At 39.1% G+C, this 20762-nt stretch overlaps 1 protein-coding gene across 22 annotated transcripts in view; it reads left to right on the plus strand.

Annotated features, from left to right (window-relative positions):
* Window positions 1-20762, plus strand: part of LRRFIP2 (LRR binding FLII interacting protein 2) — a 105938-nt gene that overhangs the window by 57814 nt on the left and 27362 nt on the right. For 12 of the 22 annotated variants that reach the window (XM_053221707.1, XM_053221706.1, XM_027040632.2 and 9 more), the window contains 6 exons: window positions 735-803; window positions 3012-3101; window positions 9890-9934; window positions 11503-11619; window positions 14451-14522; window positions 19752-19922. In XM_053221707.1, coding sequence (XP_053077682.1) covers window positions 735-803; window positions 3012-3101; window positions 9890-9934; window positions 11503-11619; window positions 14451-14522; window positions 19752-19922 — 564 coding nt within the window. The remainder of the gene's footprint in view (window positions 1-734; window positions 804-3011; window positions 3102-9889; window positions 9935-11502; window positions 11620-14450; window positions 14523-19751; window positions 19923-20762) is intronic. The other 10 variants (XM_027040644.2, XM_027040645.2, XM_027040648.2 and 7 more) reach the window with 3 other exon arrangements.

Raw genomic sequence — 20762 nt, forward strand, 5'->3', positions numbered from 1 at the left:
TTGCAAACAAAATTACGGTAATGTATTTTCAGTCAAGCATAGAATCTTGTCCTTGTGTGCTAGCTACATGCTATTTCATTTGGACGTTGGGTTCAGAGTTATTATCTTAGTGATGCCAGAATGGTTCCTCAGTGATGTCAGAATGGAGGTAACCTTCACCTGTGGAAGAGGAGTCTTCTAGGGCTGGTGAAATAGGAAGAAAACTATAGGGTGATGTTAGAAATAGCTCCACTCATTGCATAGGAATGAATAAAGGAAACTAAGAATCATCATCTCAGTGTCCTTGCTGGTAGGCAATTCTTCGACTTACATTATTTCCCCAGAAGATATTCGTATATTTTCTCTCCCAAACTGAAATGTCAAGTACGCTTACTGACCCCGGACGGGATCCCAAGGGGCCTGGGGGTTTAAAAAGCATGAAACCCTGGCTGCTTTTGGTTGGTCTGTTTATACCCCAGCCCCTCACTCCTGTCCTTTTTTCTTCTGTAACTTAAATAAAAGATAAAGTAGCCTTTTATTCTGGGTGCTCTTTGGAAACGTCTGTTGGTTTTTAGGGATAGTTTATTACACCTTGAAGTCCCTTTTCTGTCTGATGGTGCATGATACATGGTGTCAATTAGATGCTCACGTATTGTATTTGCGTGCTTCTCGAAACCTTACCTAACGTGCTTACGGTCAGGTGAGACCTGGAGTGAAATCGCCTCGTTTTCATTATCTGCTTTTACCGTCCATAGTTTACCGACGATGGCAGTGCAAGTGTTGGGTCTTCTGGTCGTGCCAGTCACGGGCGAAGGGACAGTGTGGTGAGCGTGGTTTGCATGCAAACACATACAATGAGTTTTAAACTTGCACCAGTGTGTGATCACGTGAAATCTATCGGGAAGTGAAATTTGCATTTGGCAAAATGAGCATTTTCCTCAGATTTCGCTCATATGAATAATTTGCCTTCAGAAATGTGTTCCCGCGACTGCGTATTCTCTGGGGGCTGTGGAAACTTTCATTAGTAACTTGCCTGCTCACACCCCTAACGTGCTAGTCTTTGCGTATTTGAAAGTTTTTCACTTTCTATACTTTGTTGCTATTTCATTCACATGCATTTATGTGCACAGTTCACCACAGACAAGTTTCTCAAGCAAAATTAATGCTCCGCTCTGTGTAAAACTCATAACTGTGGATCACAAATCATGTTGCCATCAGTTGCTTTCTTCGCTGTGTATTTAAGATGTATTGTTTACTGTTTACATATCTTTTAAGACCTGTGAGCTTTTTAAGAGTTGTTGATGGTAAAACTTAAAAATTCTGGTCTTAGAATTCAACTAGCTTAATAATTGTAGAGGCAACAAATAGCTGGGTTAGACTACAAATTAAATAATTTCAGATTATTCTTTTTGATGAAGCTGGAAGTTTTACAGAGAGCTGATGGCATTTTTGCTACATATAAGAATTGATTTGAAAGTTACATTGGTAAGGATGGTATGTCAGCTTCGAGCTAGAAAAAAAGAACCGTGTTTTGTGAAAGACTGTAATAGATGTGAAGTTTTCTTAGAGAAGAGGAACACCAAATGTTTGTGAGATTTATTGCCAAGAATGCAGCGATCTAATGAAGGCAGTTGTGGTCCATTGGCGAGCCCGCTAGAGCTCATACTCACAGCTGAAGGAGAAAAAACAAGCCAGGCCACCTGAAAGCCCCTGGGAGAGCGATGGCGTTGAAAGGGCAGGGACTTTAAAGTCACGATGCCTGGCTTTGAGCCACTTCCACAACCTCTTAGTTGTGTTAATTGCAGTTTATTTGCGGTGGGGATGTTAGTGACTGTCTTTGTAGGAGGGCTTAATATATGCATTAAGTGAATTAGTATGTGGAAAATACCTACCGCAATTCGGAGTAGGAACCGGTAAGATATTAGGTATGTGTCAGTCTAAGTTGTATTACTACAGTGTGAATAAAAATACTGTTGCTTGACTGCAGTTGCCCTTAGCAAAACTCCACATTGTAAGCCTTTTTTGTCTCTGTGGATGGACTTCCAAATTCCATTCCTGGAAGGGAAGAGTTTTTAAGCAAGGCAGTCAGACAGAGCTGAGGTAAGGAAAGCTGATGAGTGAGGTAAAAAATACTCCTTTATTAATTCACCGAATGTTTAGGGAGTAAAGTGCTGGCGGGCCAGACAGACCGGGTTTCTGACCTCCTAGAGCTTATATCCTTGTGAAAGAAATAGAAGATAAGTAAGCAAAGGAAGATAAAAAGAAAGTAACCCTGGGAACTGTGAAGAGAAAAGCAGGGACAGGACAGGGAACGTGAAGGGACGCGTGTGTGTGTGCAAGTCCCTTTGGACGGGGTGGTCAGAGAAGGCTTCCCCAAGGAAAGTGACCTTTGAGCTGAGACATTCCTCCTCGTAATGGGAGGAACCAGCTGCCTGAAGAGCTGGGAGCAGAGCTCTGTAGGCCAGTGACAAAGTCTCGGGTGGGACAAGACGCAGTGTTTGGGGAACCCAGAAAGAGGCCAGTGTAGTTCTGTCATTATTTTGTCCCACGGTTCCTGGTCTTGAGGAATGTGAAAAGGAGGGAAGTGTAGAAATGGGGTGAAAGTGCAGTAGATACCCTGCAAATAGTTCCGCATCGAGCATACAGGTGCTTAACAGAGTTGATACTGTGACGAAGTGTAAATTTGAAATACGGTAGAGGTTTTAGGGAAATACTATTCTAGGGACCCTCCCAGCGAGGATGATGTATGTGCCACACACGCTACCTTTGCTGGCCCTCGGGCAGTAAGTGATCTCTGCAGTGCCGAACTCTGGCGAAGGTGAATAAAAGCCTGTTTCAGGGAGCTGTGATTTCGTTCAGGAACCCTTTACATTTCTTTTCTGCTTCTTTGCGGATGTTAATTGCATTCGTTTCCTCATTTCATGATACGTTACCGAGCACCTAAAAAAGTTTTCCACTCATATGCCAATGTTCTTACCTTTTCTGCTCTCTTTTCTTAACCTTTAAAGCCTCTCATTTTTTCTGATTGAAAGGTTTCTGCCGCCGATTATTTTAGTCGCTCCAATCGTAGGGGGAGCGTGGTCTCTGAGGTGGATGACGTCATTATCCCAGATGTGACCCGCGTGAGTGTATTGCATGCAGTGGTTGTGGTGTCTCGGTCTTGCAACTAACGGCTCACACATTAGCTGTTTGAAAATTAGGAACTTAATTGTAGCATAAAATAGCTATTTGTTTTGGAATGTGTATATTGATATGCTCTGATTAAAAAAAAAAAAAAACTTTTCTGTGAAAAATTTCCCCCGCGGAACTTACCAGCAGTTTCCACGATTACCAGTAATTCGCCAATTTTACTTTATTGCCTCGTTTCCTTCCTTTTTTTCCCCTGAACTATTTAAAAACAAATCCATGTCATTTAGTTCAGTATGCATCTCTAATTGAGAATTTCTTTGTTCGTTTTTTTTTTAATGTTTATTTATTTTTGAGAGAGAGAGAGAGTGGGGCAGGGGCAGAGAGAGAGAGAGAGAGAGAGAGAAAGAAAGAAAGAATCCCAAGTAGGCTCTACACGGTCAGGGCAGAATTCAGTGAGGTGTTCTATCTCACAAACCGGGAGATCATGACCTGAGCCAAAATCAAGAATTGGATGCTTAACCAACTGAGCCACCCAGGCACCCCTGAGAATTTCTTTTTCATATTCACTCTACTATTATCATACCTAATAAAATAAATAATTCCTTGGGGTGCCTGGGTGGCTCAGTCGTCTGAGCGTTTGATTTTGGCTCAGGTCATGACCACATGGTTCATGAGTTCAGGCCTTGCATTGGGCTCACTGCTGCCCGTGCAGAGCCTGCTTTGGAGCCTGTGTCCTCCTCTGTCTCTGCCCCTTCCCCGCTCACATGTGCGCGGGCTCGCTCTCTGTCTCAAAAATAAATAAACATTAAAAAATAATAATTCCTTAAAACCATCTAATACCTAGCCCATATTTAGATATTCCTAATCAGTCTTAAAAGTTTTCTTTTTATTTTGGTGAATCTATGTAGTACTAGGTAGACTTTGAAGGTTGAACAATAGAACGTATTACTTAGCAAAGTATCGCTAACATGTGGTTACTCAGAGGAATCTGAATAGATTTTAAACATTTGGACCATGGCATTGTTTTGAAGAAATGCTTATCCTTTGCTTTCACATTCATGGGGAAGTGAACTTAGGAAAGATTGTCCAATAGAGATGCCTCGAAGCATTTGTCTTAATGAAGGAACCCCAAACAGCATATACTCCCTGACGGATCTAACAACCTGATTTTCTCTTTGACACCTTCCCTCCCTTGCTGGGATTAGTGTTGTTTTGCACATAGACCGGTGCTGTTCTGATTTTCAAGCACTTTGAAGCAGATGAGAGGTAGTATTTCTAAACCAAAAAGTTCGTTTTTAAATGAAGAGATATTGATTGACATTTAGAATGTTACTGATTGTATTTATTTGTATTTGATAAACCTTTATTTATTTTCAGAGAGAGGGAAAGGGAGAGGGGCAGAGAGAGGGAGAGAGAGAATCCCAAGCAGGCGAAGAGCCTGTCAGCAAGGAGTCCAATGTGGGTCTTGATCCCACTAACACAGGATCTTGACCTAAGCTGAAATCAAGAGTCAGATGTTTAACCGACTGAGCTACCCAGGCACCCCACTGATTGTATTTAAATAGCTGTTTCTGAATGACTTTAATCCTTGTAGTCCTTAAGTATTCCAGATCGTTGGGCCTCAAACCTGGCCTTAGAACAATCCTGTCTTGCCCTCTGTCAGATCAAGGAATCTCAGCATGCGGAGTTGGAAAGCTGGCTGCCAAAAGTCTTTGCTCTGAAACATTGCTCATTTTACTAATTTGCTTAACAACTTGTCCTTTTTTTTGTAGATACAAACAATTTAATGTATATACCTTTTTTTCCTAAAAACTTGAATTCTGTTAGCTTCATATTTGTGGTGGTGGTTTTGTCCTCCTTACATGTATTTCTTGGCAATTTATCTTAGTAACTACACAGAAGTGAAAAGCTTGATAGTTTAAGAAAAAAATCTCTTCCTGCTTCTACTAATTTAATATAACTCTTTTCTTTTCCCAGATAGTTATTTTGGTTTATTTACATATTTTAAAATGAAAGTTATACATATTTAATGTGTATAACATGATTTGATAGAATAGCCTGTGTGTGTGTGTGTGTGTGTGTGTGTGTGTGTGTGTGTGTATAACCATTATACATGGTTATAGCACCCTCTTATTTTATAGCCTGTGAGCTAATGATTTTTATCTTTTTTTTCATTCTTGTTTAAGTACCTGGAATGATATCCTTAATTTTACCTCTTGATAAAACCTTAATGTGTTAACTAAAATTTAAATTAAAAAAAAAAAGGTTTTACTCTGTAAAAAAACAAAAACCCTAAAATGCTTGCCATTCCTCTCTCTAGAGCAAAAATTTTCTCTAATATTATTTCTTGTAAAGGGGAACTATAATTCAGTTCATTGTGGATAAATGGGAAGTAGACTTGATATTGCTAAGATCCCCGCCTTTAAAAGGTAAGCTGGGAAATCTGCACTTTTATGCGAAATATTCTGCTTTTAAGACACTGACAGTGAATTCACAATTTTAAAAGACACTTTCTGGCTTCCCCACTGTGGACCAAATATATGTGTACAGTCTGCTCCATTTATAACTTCTGAGCTGGGAGTGCTTGAAAAGGGTGCCAGGCCCTGATTTGGCAAGACTCTTAACACAGTGTTTGTGACTGCTCTAGCCAATGGCCTTTTTCTCTTATCCTATCGGTTAGGCTGGGGAGAAGAATGTAAATGTGCTAACTTTAGTTTTACTGATTGTTAATAATTAGTGCATTTCTGAGTGGAGTCCAAAGCCATTTTTGCTTTATGAGATTATTAAAGTTAATTGCTCCCTTCCCTTCTGTAGTTGGGGAATCAGATCTTCAGTTTTCTGGGTTTTTTTTTTTCTGTCAAACAGAATTTTTATTAGTGTTATCATATCATATATAAAATTAGAAGTTAATAAATGATTAGACTAATGATTACATTAAACAAATACTATAAATACTTTATTTGACTATAACTTTATAACATTAAAAAATAAGTAGTTTATTCAAATGCCTTAATATAAATACCTTCAACTTCTGATCATATATATTACTGATACATTTGACCAAATGGTGGCTGCACGCTGAAAATTGTACACATCAGCCATGAATAGCTCAGTCCTTTTAAGAAAATAATTGTAACAAGGTACCAGTCTTTATTTCTAAACAACCTTTAAATGACAGCATCAAAATGTATTTATAACTAAAATGCTCTGTTTCTATTCTATTCTAAAAAAATTCAGTTGTATTTACCATTTTAGTCAGGTAAAATTATCTGTCAAACTAAGCAGCCTTATGTTTAAGTGGTTCAAAGGGCCTCTTAATCAGAGAATAAGTATCAGAGAATAAATGCCTTTCTTTAAGAAGAAACAAGGAGTTTCAAAGATTTGACAAGATGTGTATTCTAAAATATTTCTCACATGTGTTAATTTCAACAAATATTCAAGGAGTTCAGATTTAAAGAGAAGTAATGTACAATCTTGTAATGTCAAGAGCAAAGCATTTTCAAGCATCCTGGTATAAATAGGGCGAAGGCTTTTATCGCTGAAATGTGGGAAAGATTATATTTAATTTTGTTTACTAGTTGATCATGGAAATTCTTCAAGAAAATGTTACTTAAAAATTTATTTATTTATTTATTTGAGGGGGGTGGGCAGAGAGAGAGGGACAGAGAATCCCAAGCAGGCTTGAATTCAGGAACCATGAGATCATGACCTGAGTGGAAACCAAGAGTTGGTCACTTAACCTAACTTTGAGCCACCCAGGCGCCCCTAAGAAAATACTACCTTTGAACTTAAGCTTTCAAATTGGAATATGAAGTTTGCCACCATGTGCTCTCCTTTTCACATTAATACTAACGTGAAATATTGCAAGCTTGTTAGCTGACTTTCAAGTTCAAACAACCAAACCCCTTCCTTGATCGGAAAATTACCTATTTAATTATTTAAGAGTGCAATGACATAATGTTTACTTGAAATTTTTTGAGAAGAGTAGGCTACAGTTAACATTAATGAGCAAGTCCTGAGCACCATATTAAGGTGGAAAAAAGCTTTGCTTGCTGTTTTTTGTTTCTGTTTTTGGTATTTTAGTCTACTTTTTTATTAGCCACTTTTTTAACAATTTGATTTACTTTTAATAGTTTTTCTATCTCTAATTTGTTTTACAGAATTGCAACCATATATGCAGCCTTTGCTTTCTGATTTCTCACTAATGTTACAAAGTTTTTATATTGTTGTGCATATTCATTTTTCCATTGTTACTTATACACAACAATTTTTTATCAGCTCTAGTCACCATGATTTTGCATTAGATCCTCAGGCCTTATTCATCTTATAGCTGAAAGCTTGTAGCCTTTTGCTGTTTCCCTATTTCATACTTTAATATATTAAACATGATTAACTTTTATTCCATTTAAAAACCTTTTCAGTACCTGGCAGACTCTGGGTCATCATTATGAACCTTGGCTTGTCATTGCGGTACAGGTGTTTAGACCTCCTAGAGAGAGCACTGGGGCTTTTGGAAGACCAGGTTTCAAGTGGCTTTTTGTCTAAATGGGAGATAGCACGTAGCAGAGCACAAGTCTGAGAAGTGAGAACTGGAGCCTCTGGCCAAGTCACTGCAGCTCAAGAACCTGGACTGCAGCATCGCTGCTCTTGGCATTTTTTGCTGCCTTAACAATCCCCGAGGTTTGGCGCGTGATCAGTTTGGGTTGCGACAGTTGGGATCTGTCAGAAGACAGTGGAAGCAATAGGATCGACGTTGCCACGGACTAGTTCAGGGATGCAGCCTCTGAAATGTAAGATCATTCCAAGCTGACTGTTTAAAAAATGGGTGGGTTTGGCGGTCATTTTTGTGAGAGGGGACATGAGCCAGGGTTTTAGGTGGACCTAGAAGAGTGTTTCCGGATTTTGCCTGTTTTTCTCTAACTCATTAGTAGAAGAGAGGTGGGAGATACTCTGAGGAAAATAAGGCCGTTTTATCCAGACACGGTATTTCTTTCACTCTGAAGAATAACACTTTAAATGTGAGGCAGTGGTTTTAGTAGCATAAATGTGATGGAAGATGATTCCTTTTCGTGGCAATAATCGCCAGTATTAAAAACCACTGTCATTGCTTGTTTGTTTCAAAACATTTCATGTGTGACTTAAAAAAAAATCAGTTAACTAAAATCAATTCCTTTTAAAGAGTGTTACTGTAAAAAGTGGCAAAAAGAGATCAAAGTCGAAAGTTTAATATAAATGCACTATTGATACAGTACTTTTAATAAAGTAAACACCTTTTATTATAAACAGTGTTTATTATATAAATGCAGAGAAAAAATGAACGTGATAAATGGGCAATGAAAAAGAACAGAAAACCTTTCAAATATGAGGAAATTAGAATGAAGTGAACTGAATAGAACCAGAAATAATGGCATTTTGTGTTTTAATAATTAACTGAGGAAAGTTTTCAAATCTTTTTTTCTAGATTGAGCTGGGAGGGTTGGTCTAGGAGTTGGAATCTGGGTTGATTTTCATTTAGTTAAGTAATTGGGACAGTAAATAATATGAAGACGGGTTTTAAAATTCACAAAACTGAGATCTGAATCCAGCCCTGACGTTTAGCAGTTGTTCAGTTTTCAGGAAGATCTTCTGCCCCTGAATTTCTCTCTCCTCAGCTGCAAGGTCGGGGTTTAGGAGGAGACCTGTAAGATGCCTCTCTTTGTGAAACGCTAATAACTAAGGCCTATCTGCGGAAGATAGGCTAACTCAATCATCATGTCTAGATAATAGGACACTATGCTGCTGTTAAAGTAAATGAAGTAAGTCTGTAAGTCCAGATGGGGTATGATTCATTTCCTCATTCACCCAGTAAACTTTTAGTCCTTCTACATGTCAGGTGCTATTTTTGATGTTGTGAATACAGAAACGAACATACAGACATAGGCTTACTTACATTAAAGATAAAGAGATCAGACAATAAATTAATAAATATCATGGGGTCAGAGATTGAGAAATGCCATGAAGACAATGAAGTAGTTTCTTTAATTCCTGAAAGTTGGTAAGGAGAAAAAGAAGGTATAGAATGCATTTGAGGCATTGCTCTAGAATTTGTTAAAGACTTGGTGGCTGGTTATCCTTGGATCAAGAATTGGAAGGTCAGGACGTAGAAAGGCTTCCTTCACGTACCGTTTTGTGCTATTTCATTTTTTCTTTTCTTTTTGACATGTGTGTGTACTGCTTAAAAAAAACCAAAAAAACAAAAAAGCCAAAGAGCTGACTCCCTTAAGGCTGTAGGGGAAATCTTTTTTGATGGTATATTTCACATGCTTTAATCCAGTCGAAACTCTTTGTGGCTAAGTGTACTGGTCTTATCTATGTGTCCTGTGTCCTAATAATGTTTAGAGAATAAAGCTTTTTGGCTTTTGGTTTTATCAGAGTTTTGCTTTTGATGTGTACAAGTTTGTGGGTTTTTTTTTTTTTTGTATTAACATTTGCAATGCTAGAACTTAAGTTTATAATTTTCTTTAATGTGTTTCAAATACCATGAAAAGAAAATCTAAAATTCTAAACTTCTGCACAAGGACAGCTTGCTCACTGCATGTCCATCCTTAGGATAAGAATTAACATTCTTGACATTTTGTCTTATGTGTCTCAACTTTTATTTCAGTTTTAATATGTTTACTTTTAGGTCGCAAACAGCAGTTGAACTTGGAGAACTCAACTGTGGTCATTTCTTTTTTTCCTCTAAAAAAACCTGACATGCTAATAAGCATCTTTCCTGATTTTTATCTCTGTTCTTTTCTAGTTGGATGAAAAATCTGACAAACAGTATGCTGAAAATTACACAAGAGTGAGTATATACATAAGAGAATTAAATTCTCAAGGTCAGTTGAACTTAATTTCAACTGCTATTTCATGATTATACTACATGTGAACTGGGGGAGCTACTCTTCCTTTCTCCGTCTATTTCCTGTTCTTGACCCCCCAAATTCCTCCGAGGTTGAATCATGTGAAGCTCTGGGAAGAGAAAAGACCCTGCGTTTTATTTCCTTGAATGTCACTTCTGAAGCTTTGGGCTGGTCTTTTGATTTCCATTGCCTAGAATTGGATCCCGAGGAGAAGCCATTAAACACTGAAAATGAAGTGGAATGCTAGTGACAAACTCTGAGGGTTTCGTTTTTGTTTGCTTTTGGTTTTTTTCCTTAATAACACATTTTTCTTTGGAAGTAAAATAACTCCTTTCTAGGACTTGTTTTGTGTTAAAGTCTCTATCTTCTGGAAGTACTTTCAGAAAGTCATTTTAGGGAAATTATCAGGATTCATTTCATGCTGTACCTAAAAAAGATAAAGCTGTTCTGTCCAGTAGGGATACGATGCAAGCCACAAATGTACCCCACATATGTAAGTTTAACTTTTCTTTAAAAAAAATTTTTTTTTTAATGTTTATTTTTAAGAGAGGGAGAGACAGAGTGTGAGTGGGGCAGGGGCAGAGAGAGAGAGGGAAACACAGAATCCGAAGCAGGCTCCAGGCTCTGAGCTGTCAGCCAGGAGCCCGAGGCAGGGCTTGAACTCATGAACCGTGAGATCATGTCCTGAGCCGAAGTCGGACACTTAACAGACTGAGCCATTCAGGCGCCCCAAGTTTAACTTTTCTAGTAGCCTCATTAAAACAGTAAAAAGCAACAGTTAAAGTTAATTTAAATAATTTATTTAACCCAAATATCAAAGATATTTCAGTGTAATTAACATAAAAAATTATTAATGAGATAATTTACCTTCTTTTTTCCATACTAAGCCTTTGAAATCTGGTGTGTCTTTTACACTTAAATGTCAATTTCGTCTAGCCATATTTCAGATGCTGAGTAGCTGCCTGTGGCTAATGGTTAACTCATTTGGTTGCTCCATCGTGTGTTCATCCAGTAGCGTATCTCACATGTAAACTGTGGGAATAGCAGTCTAAATTCATAGTGATACACAGTTTGCCCGAGCTGCAAATATTGTTTCCAACTTTATCAGAGTATTAGAAAAAGAAAAGATTCTAAAGAAGCAGCCTCAGGAACTCAGTAGGAGGACTGCTAATTAGCATACCAGTTATAAATCCTGAACTGTTTGAAATTAATCTCGTGTGCTCAGTATTGTTTACAATATACCAAAGATAGAAAACAACTCGCACGCAAGCCATTTCCTTTGTCATTATGAATTCTAGACTACAGTAATGTGTTGGAGGGAACAAGGTTATGCTTCGTATTCCCCAGGCCCTCCTCTGGATACCCCTTTCCCAAAGCCAACCTATGTTGTCTGCATGTCTCATCCACAGGTGTTAGGTGTCCCCCGCCCCCACCCCATGTTCAGCTTCCACAGCAAACGTCTTTGTACAGAAACAAGACTTAGATGTGTCCTCTTTCTGTCTTTCTCTAGCCTTCGTCTCGGAACTCTGCCTCAGCAACAACCCCTCTAAGTGGAAATTCATCCAGACGAGGGAGCGGAGACACCAGCAGCTTAGTAGACCCAGACACCTCATTAAGTGAATTGCGGGTAAACCGCAGTCTTTGGTTTGCTTTTTACAAACAGGTTTTCGGCTTCTTTGTAGTAGAGTATACTGGAGCTGTTTAACACTTAATGTGACTTAGTGGAAAGAAAAGGAGTATGAGTTCTTGAAAAAATACTGTTAAAAGACAGTTCGGGAATGTGACTCAGATCTGAAAGGAAAGAGATGAGTTCATTCTTTTTTCTGTTCTCTTTCTTGAACATTTGATGATATTGGAATGATCAGTATCTCTCTGCTCACTTACAAATGCCACAAAAACTTGTTAATGTATGTAAAAGTGATTCTCTCAGAAATAGTTGGCCATATTTTAGATGGAAAATACATAGATATGCAAGGGACCAGGTTCTAGGAATTGTCGGCCTTTTGAGCCACTATGGTATTATTTGGCTGCTGGAGTATAGTTATCGCTCAGTTTTTCATGGTGAGATAAGCATAGGAATATTTGGGATAACAGAAATACCTGAGTTGAGTCCCTGGGTTGAGTTCCTGTTCTTATTAACCCTTTTATTTGAAAGATGGGGACTTTCAAAATGTATTTGAAGGTCTGTTTGCTGAACCTGCTATTTGTGAGCAGTGGGGGGAAGGGTTGTAATAAAAATTGCATGCATTCATTCATTCATTCATTCAACATTTATTGAGCCGTGGCTTCAGCAATTTAGGCAGTGAAACACACTTTGAACTTCAGGAGTTCACTGTTTCATAGGGAAGATCCGCTGATAGAAACCAGTAAAACTAGGTCACGTGTATGATCCTATGTAGTAGCGAGAATAGGACTGTTAAGAGAATTCAGAGAAGCATCAGCTCTGTTGGACTAGAAGAGATTACAGAAAGCTTTCCAGAGGAGACTCACTGTGAAGGAAGAATGCAAATGCATCAGGCAAAGAAGTTGGAGGGAAAAGGCTTTCTGAGAACTTCAGAGAACCAGAAGGTTCTCTGTGTAGCAAAGTTGCCCGAGGGTAGGATGGGAAGTGAGGAGGAGAGGTGAGTGAGAGGGAAAACTGGGGGCAGTACTCGTGGGCCAGACCACAAAGCATCATGTGTGGTAGCCTAGAAGACATTTGGTTCGCCCCCCCCCCCCCGCCGCCCCCCGACAACTGTGGGATATTAAATAGGGGAGCAAGAGTATCTGGTTTGCATCCTTAAAGAGTGTCCCCAGGTCGGAGGAAGCTCTGGAGGTGAAGGGAACCCCGTGGATGGCGTGAACAAGGCGGAACTGCAGTGGGAGAGGATGCAAGGAACTTACTCCGAGGAGAATCCTGGGAGATGCTGGAGTTGATTGGTCAATAGCAGAGAGGAGAGGTTAAGGGAAGGTTTTTGTTTTCTTTCAAAGGCAGGCTTGATTATTTTTATTCGTTGGCTTGAGCCAGTTGAGAGAGAACAGGAAGGCAGAGCAAGGAGAGGGTGGCTGATGAGCAGAGTGCCTGAGAGGGATGCCCGGGCGCAGATAGAGGGGGGCCAGATGTGGCGGGCCCGGCCTGCTGACACAGAGAGGGAGGGAGGGAGGGAGGGAGGGAGGGGGCGTGCTGGGGTACTGAGTCAGACCGCAGGCAGGTAGGAGCAAGAGTCCGGCTTACAGGATGGGAGGCCTGTAAAAGTGGGCTGGGGGTTAGAGGGTGGAGACGTTTGCCGCGGCGGCAGTGGCAGCGGCAACGGAGAGCTGACCCAGGCCGACATGGCATGACTTTGAGGGTGTCCGTATTTATCAGGCTCTTACGAAGTACCGGGCATAGGTGCTGGGGCTGCAGAGTTGAATGGGCTCAACTCTTGTCTTCAGTGGGACGGAAGACCGGAGGACAAGGCCTTCCAGCCTCACCACTCAGCTCGTATTGCTTCTTTGAGACAATGACTTCCTTGAAGGAAATGAGAGTTTTGTATCCTCACGCTTCACTTGCGGTAGCCTCTTGATGTGTGTCTGTTGAATGAATCAGCGAGTACAAGACAGACCTACCAAGGAGGAGACGAAGAGGGCAGGGGGGGTATGATACAGAAGGTGTGTGTGACCGGCCTTTGAGGATTGGTCCTGCCCGTATTGCAGAATTGCACGTGGGGCCCTGTGGCAGTTGTATTCCGCCTAAATCAAGCATCCAGGATAGATTGTAGGTAGCAGGGTCAGGTATAGGAGGAACTGTATTTTCCATTTAAAATTTGACCTGCTTTACTTTTAATGATTGGGGTAACATTTGGAACAAATGCTCTTTTCTCATCATTCATTTAAATGGCATCCTCAGCATAGACTCTCTCATCTGACATACGGTTTAAAATGTCAGTGTTTAACTTCCCTCCCTTTACTTTCTTTCTTCCAAATTAATTGTAATTAGTAACCAAGTCATTGAAAGACATTTTGTTCGTGTCCATTTATTACAGTTTTAAAAACTTCTGAATGAGCCAGTAAAATTTGCTGCTTATAATTAATTTAGTACTTTAGTAATTTACTGGTTCAGGTGAAGCATTATGTTAAAGATTATTGAAATGATTTATAAATTTTTAAAGTTTATATGTTCAAAACATTATAATTGGTACAGCTTTTTCTCGTACACGGCCCCATCCCCCTCTTGCTAATGCGATCTCAACACAAGTTCATGCCAAGAAGATATGTAACACTTTAGATTGATTACTCCAGACCTTCCCCAGCCCCATTATCACCTGACCTATTTGCCTCGTTCGGTGGTTTTAAGTGGCAGTTACGTTTGTGTATTTTGATTTCTCTGTTTTTGGTCCGGAATACATGAAAGTACTTCACATTTTCATCTGAATCCTTTGAGACTTAAGATATGTTTGTGCATGGTTTTATGCAATGGTTCATTCCTATGTCCTGCAGGATATCTATGACCTTAAGGACCAGATACAGGATGTAGAAGGGAGATACATGCAAGGGCTTAAGGAACTAAAGGTATCAGGGCCCATTGTGCAGCCCACGCATGCTCTCTGTGTGCAGAATGGTTGGGTAATGGTGGTTTCACAAGTTCTGTTAACCCCAGTGCACAAAGCTTTACTAACAGTGTTTGTCTTTCCAGCATGTGCTTAACCTGCAGTGCACAGGAAAGGTGAACTTTCAGTCTGCTTATGTCTCAACGTTTACTATGGTTTTTGCAATATTCAGTACAAGATATTGTACCTTAGAGTTTTTAAACTTTGTGAAATACTTACATGCCGCTTGTGTCTTAGCCATACAAAACAGAATTGGGTAAACTCTTAAAACGTATTCTGAGATTATGGTTTTCAATTGAGAATTAGACCTTAAAATTCTTCCCTGCTAAATGAGAGAGTATTGCCTATTTCTGTCAACAAATTTAGTATTGAAGGCAGGAGGAAGAAGCATCTAAGAGTGCATTATTATAAACATTTCTTACGGAGGAAGGAACCTGAGGTAGGAGTCCTGTGTTTTCATTTTGTTTTTTCTTCTCCTCCTCTTCCTTTTCTTCTTGTTTTTCACTGTGGCTCAAAGAAGATTACACAGGTTCAGTGCTTTGAAGAATCTGGAGGTAAATTGAGACGGGCCTTAATCTTTTCCGAGCAAGGATGGCTACCAGTTCTCAATAGAAGTGTCCTTGTGACACAGACATTTTGGTTGTAAATGGCGGTTGGTTATCATGCACTTCCCCATGTTTAATTATGAAGTTCAGCTCTGATACAAGGAAGCTACAAGTTTCTCAACATGTGCCTGGCCCTGTTTGAAACAGAAATATCAGGTCTCAAGGTGCATAAACAAGGCATTCAGAAAGACGACTCAGGATATGCCCGAAGGACCAAGCGGGGACCTCACGGGCAAGGCTCTCATCAGCTTTCCTGGCGAGATGCAAAGTGGCCCAGTTACCAGTCGGTACCTTCACGCGGGTCATGATCGTCCAGAGGAAACTTACGGTTACGAGTCAGGACAGAAAAGGGTAGCGGGTCCTATGGAGAGTGTCCGTGAGGGCAGCCTGGAGGCTGCTGGCCCGGCAGTGTGTGTGCGTGTGGTTGTCAGGCGAGCAGAAGTACAGGGGTATATGCTGGCCGCCCGGTCTTCCTGGCTCAGATCATCAGGGTTGAATCACCTTTGAAGATCTCAGTGGTAAGACTGTTGGGAATATGTTGGATCAAGGGAGCAAATTAAATATGTTAAATGAATGCACTTCTATTGAAATCTCATATGTAATGTAACGTATCAGGAAAGCAAGCAATTCAGAGGTTTTCTTGCTTTTTATTTATTTAAAACATTTTTTTCTTACATTTTAGATCTATCATTTGTTACCTTCTTTGAAGGATACAAAAGAACAGATTAAATGTGAGACTGAACAGATACAAGGTCCCCTTTTTTAAGAGAAAAAAAGCAAAACTTTATGTTCCTCACATTATATGTTACCATGCTAAGAAAAACTGTTAAGATATACATTAAATATATTCATGTTCAATGCAACAGTTTTAAGCATACCTAGAGTAAAGGAAAACTTACTTAGTGATATACAATGATGTGCCCTGCTTTATTTTATTATTATTATTACTATTATTATCTTCATTTAGAAGAGATATAGTTTATTTTATTGAAGTAAAATTGACATAAAGTGCTATATCTAAGGTGCACAACATAATTATACAACAATTCTGTACGTTACTCAGTGCTCATCATGATAAATGTACTTTTAATCCCCTTGTCTATTTCACCCATCCCCTACCACCTCCATTTTCTTAATTCACGGTCAGCATATAATTGAGCTTGACTTCAGGTTATATTTGTCCTTGAAACAACTCGTTAAGTGGAAGAAAAATCATTAAAAAATGATCTGATTGGTGATCAAACACAATAGTGTGATAATATCCATACATATTCTATTGAAAAAGGATACTGGGTACTGGGTCATTGCTTATGATATTCTTTTTTTTTTTTTTTTAAGTTTTTATTTATTCATTTTGAGAGAGAGTATGAGTGGGGAAGAGAGAGAGAAGGAAAATCCCAAGCAGGCTCTGCACTGTCAGTGCAGAGCTCAATGTGGGACTTTAACCCACAAACTGTGAGATCATGACCTGAGCTGAAATCAAGAGTCGGGACGCTTAACCGACTCAGCCGGCCACCCAGGCACCCCTACTTTTGACAGTATTCTTGATTAAGTGGGTCAGCCTTTGGGATGCTTTTTCTCATTCTGTCCTCCATGCAGAACCACCTGGGTTTTGTTAAAACACAGATTGCTGGATCATACTCCCACATTTTTTCATTCAGTGGGTCTAGGAGGGGGTTGAAATGTTGCATTTTTACCCAGTTCCCAGCTAATGCTGTTGCTGCTAATCTAGAACCCACTCTTGCAAAATCATTGCCTTAGATACATTTAAGTAAAACTATTTCCTAATAGGTATCACCATATAAGCTAGATTTAAATAATTAAAACTACCTTGATACTTAAATTTAAAACAGTCTTCTGTGGTTTGTTGTTTAAAGGAAGAGTACATTCCGTAAATGTTATGTCACATTTATTATGTTATATATTGTATTTTTGCATCTGTTGAGTAACTATCTTAGTTCTGGTTGTTCATGCAGTTATGTCCCATTTTCTATGAGACTGAGCTGTGAAAAAGAGTTTTTTAATGCTATCAGCCTTTAAGGTGGATCAGAATCATTCTAAATTCTGTATTATATAAGATCCTACTATATTTAAATCATTGTACAGTTGACTTTGCTTTTATTTTTTATTTGGGTTCTATCTGTTCCCAGTCCTGGTATAAATGTCTGTTAATGCAGTCCTAGTTTGTGAAGCATTATTTGTGTGTGTGTGTGTGTGTGTGTGTGTGTGTGTATCTTGATTGAGATATAATTCAAATACTGTAAGATTTACCCATTTAAAGTGTGCACAATTCAAGTGGTTTTTAGCATAGTCACAGTGTTGCACAACCATCACCACGATCCAATTTTGGAATGCTTTCATTACCCCGAAGAGAAACCCTGTCCTAATGAGCAGTCATACCTCACCCTCCCTCTTCCACTTCCACACCCAGCCCTCGCTAACCACTAATCTGCTTTCTGTCCCTGGATTTGCTTGTTCTGGACATTTCGTACAAATGGAATCTTATAATATGTTGTCTTTTGTGGTTGACTTTTCATTTAGTGTAATGTTTTCAAGATTCATCCATGTCGTAACACCTATCTGTCCCATCATCTGTCTATGTGTCTCTGTCGTGATTGGTTAATATTCCGGTATGTGTCTGTTGATGGGCATTTGGGTTGTTTCCAGTTTTTAGCTGTTATGAAAAATGCTGCTATGAGCATTTGTGTACAAGTTTTTGTATGGATATTCCTTTTCATTTCTCCTACATAGATACCTAGGAATAGAATTGCAGGGTCAGATGGTAACACTGTGTTTAACATTTTGAGGAATTGTCCAACTGTTTTCCAAAACAGCTGCACTATTTTACACTCTCCCCAGCAATGTATGAGGTTTCTGGTTTTTCCATATCCTCACCAACACTTTAATCTTGTTTCTGTTTTTTTAATTATAGCCATCATAGTAGGTTTGAAGTGGTATCTCATTGTGGTTTTGGTGTGCATTTCCCTAATTGCTAATGATGTTGAGCCTGTTTTCATGTGCTTCTTGGCCATTTGTATATCCTGTTTGGAGAAATCTCTAATCAAATCCATACCCATTTTTAAAATATGTGTCTCTTTATGATAGTATTGTAAGAGTTCTTTATGTATTTTGGATACAAGTCTCTTACTCAGTGTAAGATTTACAAATACCCTCTCCTACTGTATGCCTTTTTTTTTTTTTTCCTTGATGGTATTGTTTGTAGCACAAAAGGTTTTAATTCTGGTGGTCTTTTGTTTCATTGATAGTGCTTTTGGTATTGTATCTAAGAAACCATTGCCTACTCCAAGGTCATGAAGGTTTAGGGCTATGTTTTCTTTGACGAATTTTATAATTTTAGCTCTGACATTTAGGTCTCTGATCCGCTTTGAGTTAATTTTTGTGTTTGGTGTGGGTCCAACTTTAGTCTCTTGCAGTGTGGATATCCTGTTGTCCCAACACCATTTGTTGAAAAAACCTATTTTTTTAACATTCACTTATTTTTGAAAGAGAAAGAGACAGAGTGTGAGTGGGGAGGGGCAGAGAGAGAGGGAGACACAGAATCCAAAGCAGGCTCCGGGCTCTGAGCCGTCTGCACAGAGCTCGGTGTGGGGCTTGAACCCATGAACCATGAGATCATAAAATGAGCCAAAGTCGGATGCTTAACCAACTGAGCCACTCAGGTGCCCCTGAAAAAAATATTCTTTCTTCCATTGAGTTGTCTGGGTACTCTTGTCAAAAGTCAGTTGATCATAAATATAAGCATTTTGGGCTATCAGTTTTATGTCATTAATCTTGGTTTGTTGAACATTTATGTTAGTACTTTTAAAATGTATTCCAGAAGTGATGATTTTTTCTATGTGAAATGTTTTTTCTTTTTAGCTTTAAAAACTGTCACTATGTAGTAATAATCTACCAAATTAGATATAGTTATTAAAAGATAGACTTGAAGCTGTTTTAAGCAGAAAGCTTTGAAGTATATAAAATTTCAGTTGTTTTTTTGTTGCTCTTTTTTTGTTGTTGTTGCTTTTTTTCATCGTTTTTGTATTGCTTACTTATTTAAGAATGACCAGAATTTGAATAATTGCTAGAAAAAATGTTTATACGTTTACATGAAAATTCCTATGCAGAACGGGAAAGAACTGAAAGCAGATGTCTAGGAAGCAGCAAAATTCAAATGAGTATGAAGCTTACTTGTGTAAGAGAGGCTTATCATTGCATTCTGGGTACCGAATAGCTTGTTAAAAACAAGAGTAACGTTTCCGAAAACATTGATGATTCTTCGTTTTAGGACTCCTAACAAATGGATGTGGTCTGCATACCTTTTCATCTTTCAGAGGCTACACTGGTGCTTGATTTTGTTTTCTCGGGTAGCAGAGAGCATACGAAGTTCTCACGGTGGCGCAACTGGCTTCTTACCGTCCTTCGGTTTCGCGTGCATGTTACTAAACATGGAGATCCCCCGACTGCTTGTATTTTGCGAAAATGCACCTTCATGTGTTTGTGCTGGTCCTGTATTTCCTGTCATGTTGCATATAAGCGATGGGCATGTTTTAGATGTCAGGCTAATGGCTTTGCCTTTCGTTCAGGAATCTTTGTCTGAAGTGGAAGAAAAATACAAGAAAGCCATGGTTTCCAACGCACAGTTGGACAATGAGAAGAACAATTTGATCTACCAGGTAGACACCCTCAAAGACGTTATTGAAGAACAGGAGGAACAGATGGCGGAATTTTATAGAGAAAATGAAGAAAAATCAAAGGTAAGTGTGCACCTTGTATCCTCTCTTGGTCTGGGGCGGAAGATTCACACCTGCCACTTAAAAGGTGCTGCGCTGGATGTTAGAGGGCTTCAGACCTGGAAGTGGAGCTTCAGTCGAAGCTGGTTGTTCCAAGGAAATTGACAGAACGTGAGCTACCAGTTCCTAGAATGTTTTCTTTTTAAGTTCTTACGGAATCTGTTTAATTTTCTTAAGAAAAGTCTTATGACCTCCTTCAGTTTCTGAAGATAAAATGCAGCTCAAGTTTTATCTTTATTTTCTGTCTCTTAATTGCGGCAGTTTCAGCGAATTACTTAATTTCTTCCTGTTGAAACTGGCTGGAAACTCCACAAAGCTCTGAAGACTTTCCGGGAGGCAGTTCATTTTGTTCTTTTATTTCTATCATTTTTTAAGAGACTCTCTTTTCCAAATGATTAGAGAGAAGTTTTTAATCAGTTATTTAAAAACAGCAGGATGGAGACTTGGGTCAGATGTCAGCAGATGTTTTCTTTAGAGGTTTGTAAGCTATACTGTTAGAATGTACAGATGGAAAATGAAAGCCACTGTCCAAGGTTCATATTTGCCCTTTGACGCATGCAGAAAACAAATTGGGTTCTCTTTTAAAATGTTAATGTCAGTCCAAGCAGAGGACAAAAGGCTGTTACTGCCAAAATAGGAGTTGTGACAACATTGCAAAAATAAAAAGCCCAGAAAACAATTTCGGAAATGTGCATTGGTTAGAAACATCAGTCATCTGAAGGGAGGGAAGCTGTTAATATAACCTCGAAGGGACTGGCATTAATACTGTAAATTCTAATAGGGATTTTTTTTTTTCCTTGAGGA

This window comes from Acinonyx jubatus, chromosome C2 (genome assembly GCF_027475565.1).
Source record: "Acinonyx jubatus isolate Ajub_Pintada_27869175 chromosome C2, VMU_Ajub_asm_v1.0, whole genome shotgun sequence".
NCBI lineage: Eukaryota > Metazoa > Chordata > Mammalia > Carnivora > Felidae > Acinonyx > Acinonyx jubatus.